The 5,380-nt window shown below is 48.3% G+C and overlaps 1 protein-coding gene across 8 annotated transcripts in view; it reads right to left on the reverse strand.

The window, feature by feature from the left end:
* The window catches only part of tp63 (tumor protein p63), a 45,191-nt gene extending 44,572 nt beyond the window's left edge, over positions 1-619 (reverse strand). For 2 of the 8 annotated variants that reach the window (XM_030372210.1, XM_030372214.1), the window contains exon 1: positions 295-613. In XM_030372210.1, the coding sequence (XP_030228070.1) occupies positions 295-347 (53 nt within the window). In that variant the 5' untranslated portion in view covers positions 348-613. Of the gene's footprint in view, positions 1-294 lie in introns of all 8 variants that reach the window. The other 6 variants (XM_030372216.1, XM_030372215.1, XM_030372209.1 and 3 more) reach the window with 5 other exon arrangements.
* Between the last annotated feature and the right edge of the window lie 4,761 nt (positions 620-5,380).

Raw genomic sequence — 5,380 nt, forward strand, 5'->3', positions numbered from 1 at the left:
ACGTGCTATGATTATATACTCCGTAAGACACACACACACACTCAATGATTCTGACAAATGTACTTATTGTAAGTTGCTTTGGATAAAAGCATCTGCGAAATGGCCTAAATGTAATTGTAAATCAAAGGCAAGATCACATTTGGAAGTGTTTTCATTTGACAGATCAGAGAGTGAACAAACTCTGTGTCAGTCTCCAGAAATCTGTACGGAGTCTGGAGTCACTAAACTGGTTGATTAACTACTTTACTAGTGAATGAACTATTCACCTGGTTAGTCGCTGCGCACTGTACTCACCGGTGGAAGGGGAAGTCAGGGCAGTATTGGACGGCGGTGAAGGGTGAACTCATGACGCTGGTCAAGTTGGTCTCAGTCGGTCTCGTCTGTAATCTTCAAGTCTTATCAGCAGCTCACATAGACACAGTAAACTCATCAACGGTAAAAATAGAAGACTGTAAAAATAAAAAAAAGTAGTCAAATCAATAAATAAATAAATAACAACAAATACACCGGTTGGATTAAAGTGCAGGAGAGTGAAGTGCAAGAGAGTGGACGAAGCTGTGGGGCTGTTTTGAATATAGGTATTTTTACCAATAGGAGGGGCTTGTGCCCGCCCACTGACCAATCCCCTTCCCCCGGCTCTATCAGACCCCGCTCACCCCCGGGTTGCCAGGATACAGCTATCAAACAAGGCCAGTTTGACCCCGCCCCCCTTCACTCCTCCCTGAAGACGGATCGCCCGCCCCGGCACCCTGGTGTGCCCTCCAAGGCACCCTGGTGTGCCCTCCAGGGCACCCTGGTGTGCCCTCCAAGGCACCCTGGTGTGCCCTCCAGGGCACCCTGGTGTGCCCTCCAGGGTGCTGGTGGGTTCAGTAGGACCGGGTCCTGGGGCATGACACCACCAGGGGACCGCTGACCAGCGGAGGGCACAGTGGCAGCCAACAGAATGCCGCCTCAGATATGTTGCTCGATTGCCGTGGCAGCTGTGGTGGACTTCCACGCTGAGAGGTTCAGAGAAACACCCGGCCTGTCGTGAACTCAGAGCCTCATTAAGGAGCAGGTAGGGGTTAGACAGTACAGAGACAGGTCATTAAGGAGCAGGTAGGGGTTAGACAGTACAGAGACAGGTCATTAGGAGCAGGTAGGGGTTAGACTGTACAGACAGGTCATTAAGGAGCAGGTAGGGGTTAGACAGAACAGAGACAGGTCATTAAGGAGCAGGTAGGGGTTAGACAGTACAGAGACAGGTCATTAAGGAGCAGGTAGGGGTTAGACAGTACAGAGACAGGTCATTAGGAGCAGGTAGGGGTTAGACTAGGTAGGGGTTAGACTGTACAGACAGGTCATTAAGGAGCAGGTAGGGGTTAGACAGAACAGAGACAGGTCATTAAGGAGCAGGTAGGGGTTAGACAGTACAGAGACAGGTCATTAAGGAGCAGGTAGGGGTTAGACAGTACAGAGACAGGTCATTAGGAGCAGGTAGGGGTTAGACTGTACAGACAGGTCATTAAGGAGCAGGTAGGGGTTAGACAGTACAGAGACAGGTCATTAAGGAGCAGGTAGGGGTTAGACAGTACAGAGACAGGTCATTAAGGAGCAGGTAGGGGTTAGACAGAACAGAGACAGGTCATTAAGGAGCAGGTAGGGGTTAGACAGTACAGAGACAGGTCATTAAGGAGCAGGTAGGGGTTAGACAGTACAGATACAGGTCATTAAGGAGCAGGTAGGGGTTAGACAGTACAGAGACAGGTCATTAAGGAGCATGTAGGGGTTAGACAGTACAGAGACAGGTCATTAAGGAGCAGGTAGGGGTTATGGCTTCTTGCTCTCTAGAAGTGTACACATGGACAGTGGTGAGATCAAACCCAGACCCTGAGGCTTGGAGGCCAGCAGCCTAGCCACTATCACGCCCCCATCTCTCAGGGAATGCTGCAGAGGATGTTTGTGAACCTCAGATTTGCTATTGAATACGTCCAAGCCATTCAAGCCTGTGGTAAACATTGTGTTTGAGTGTGCGTGTGTGCGTGTGTGTGTGTGTGCATGCGTGTTTATCTGTGTTCAGCTTTGGACCGGGAGATAAACAGAGGAGACAAAAGGGCAGAGATGAGGGCTTCGGCAGTGACAGTGGTCAGACAAGTGCTCCTAAGTACAAACGGAAGCAACTGCACATCCAAACACATAGCGGCCTCTAATCCCAGGCCCCGCCCCTCCGCCTGCAAATACTATGACACTGTAAACCGCCGCGGGCTGCGGTCGGGGAAATGAATAGCGGGTGAATCAGCACACTAAAAAAAAGGTGGGGTCACAGAGAGGGACAGGATAATAAATAGACGTAGAGTATCCAGGGAAACAAGACCCCCAAGCTGGAACCTAGAAACCTAGAACCTCGTCCTCAAGATGCACTTCAGTCTCCTGGCGAGAACCAGCCCTAGAACATAGCCTCCAGGCTACAACCTTAAAGAACCCTAGCCTCCAACATAGAACCGTAGGCTTCAAGGTAGAACCCTAGTCTTCAAAAATAGAACCGTAGTCTTCAACGTAGAACTTTAGCCTTCGGGATAGAACCCTAGCCTCCAAGATAGAACCTGAGCCTCCAACATAGAACCCTAGTCTCCAAGATAGAACCTGAGCCTCCAACATAGAACCCTAGTCTCCAAAATGTACTCTAGTCTCAGAGCATCAGGTCGATCTTAGAGACAGACTTCAGGTCTAAGTCGGACTCAACCCAAGCTCAGTTACCCACAATGCACCTGCCGGTGTTAAAACCACTCTCCCCGTCTACATCTTTAAAATGCCTCAGTGGTTCTGGGCAAGGCCTCAAAGCCCCAGCAGTCCCTGCGGAGGTATTCCGTGTCTGGTTTAGAAAGATGTCTCTGTCAGTGCAAAGCTCCTCACATGAAGCCATCTCTCCTAGCAACACTGGGAAGACAGCGCCGTCTCCGAGCAGAGTTAACTCGTTAAACGAAGTGGGTCCTTAGCGCCGCCGCCGCCCGTTCACCGCTGTGGTCGGGACTCCCCCCCCCCCCTTTATTATCAGCGGCCCTCCTAAACCCCTCATCAACGGCTACGTTTGACGGACAGGCCTTAATGCCACGTTTGTCATAAAACTCCCACACACTCCGCTCGGCCGGCACCCCGGCTGCCTCTCGCCGCGCCGGCAGCGAGGACGTGCTCACCGCTCAGCCCCGGCCTGGGCCAGAACCCGATCTTCACCGCGACACACGAGCCCATGACATCATTAATTGCTCTAAGACCCCGGTGTGGCCGCGGGTTGCTGTCCCCCCCCCCCCCCCACCACCACCATTACCTCATGCGAGATGCACGCCCGCGTTTACGAGTTGGCGGCTACGTCAGACGCATTTCTGTTTCCATCATCAGAAGGAGAGAGGGCATATCTGTCCCGCAACGGGTTTATTATTCTCCCCCCCCCCCCTCAGCCCTGATGAGAGAAACCATCGAGGCAAAGCCATGCTAAGCCCCCCTAAATCACAGATGGAGAGAGACATGGGAGAGAGGGGGGGAGGGGAGGAGGGGAAGAAGAAGGTAGAGGGAGGGGGGAGAGAGAGGAAAAGAGTGAAAGAGAGGGGTGAAAGAGAAAGAGAGGGAGAGGGGAGAGAGATAGAGGAAGAGAGAGAGATAGAGGAAGAGAGAGGGATAGGGGGAGAGGGAGAGAGAGGGTGGGGGGGAGAGAGAGGTATAGAGCGAGAGGGGGGAGAGTGAGAGAGGAAGAGAGAGGGGAGAGGAGAGACAGGGAGAGGGAGAGGGGGAATGTCCCCACTGTGACCCTCAAAACTGTGTCCATGTCTCCATAATTCATCTTCAATGCATTCGTGTTCCTCACTCCTGGCCGATTTCCACTGGGTGTCTGTCTCTGTACCGGTGTGTTACTCAAGAACTCTGCATAGCCTCACTCACTCACCCCCCACTGCGCCTTCTCCTCCCTTTCTCTCCTAAAACACCCCTCTTATGAACTTATTGAAGATTGTACATCCTGGCACTTCTTAATGTACGCACTTATTATATGTTGTATTCCCCCTTATCAGTGTGTAGCATCTAGAGCTGGGTTTCGATTCAAATTTCAAGAATCGATTCGATTACGATTTTTAAGTTTCAGAATCGATTTTTTCCCGATTTTCTCAGATTCCATCCGATTCGATCCGATTTTGATCTGATTTCCGATTCGATCTGATTTCGATTCGATCCGGGGGTTAATGTTATTAAAAATGAAAAATGTATTTGAACCGTTTCCTTCACTTCATGACTGTGTAGAGAAGCAACATATTAAAACTAGTATTATATCAATATTAAACAGCAAATCTTACAAGTATTGGTAGTTACTGATGGCTGGAAGACTGATGAAAACGTTAAGGGTCAATCTACCTTCAAGAAAGATAATTCAGGACAATAAATGGAGGACATCATTGAGGTGACTATATCTGCAACAGTGGATTCCTACTGGGACACTAACCAGTGCATTATTATTATGCTTGAAAATAATTAAGAATTCACCCAAAAGCGATTGCTACCAAAAGCATTTTTATTTTAAAACTGCTCACACTTAATAAACTGAGAAGTACTGAAACTGGAAGTATAAAATGTAAACGTTGAGCATTTTTCTTTAAAGTGCGAACATAAGAACAGAACATTTTAAACTGTAAAAGCACTGAATGGCGTCTATATGAGCATGTTCAAATCTGTTCTAAAACCACACTCAAGATTTGTTTTCAAGAATATGCAGCACCCTAAGTGTTCAGGGGAATCCCATGAATATATAAAATATACATTTGTAACTTATAAAATTATTATTATTATTTTATTTTTTTTTATTATTATTTTTTTTAATTAAAAAAATCGATCTTTGGACGTACGAATCGATAATCGGTCATTAATATGCGAATCGATTAAAAATCGGAAAATCGATTTTTTCAACACAGCTCTAGTAGCATCTTATCCTAGCTATCCTTGTTGTGTATGGGGAATGGGTTAACCTACTGATTGTAGTGCTTGGCACTTGGTTCTACGAACATCCTTACTGTACCGAAAGCGTTATACATAGTTGTCTCTCTTTCTTCTGACAAATGCACTTACTGCGAGTCCTTTTGGAGCATTTGCTAAATAGCCTCAATGTAAATATAAATGTAAGGACCTGCTGGCCTTCCCCTTGCCTCATGAGCAGAATGTTTGGCAGTGCCCGTGTTCACTTCCTATTCTGATCGTTATGCTCCCTAGTTCGGCCCCGTGTGTTGGTTCCGTTTGCTTCGGCCCGTACAGCCGCCTCCGCCACAGAGACAATGTTCTCACCACATCTGTGTCCGTCCATCTATGCGTCTGTGTGTCTGTCAGTCTGTGTCTCAGTCCGTCAGTGCGTCTGTGTGTCTGTCTG

This window comes from Gadus morhua, chromosome 12 (assembly GCF_902167405.1).
Source record: "Gadus morhua chromosome 12, gadMor3.0, whole genome shotgun sequence".
Lineage (NCBI taxonomy): Eukaryota > Metazoa > Chordata > Actinopteri > Gadiformes > Gadidae > Gadus > Gadus morhua.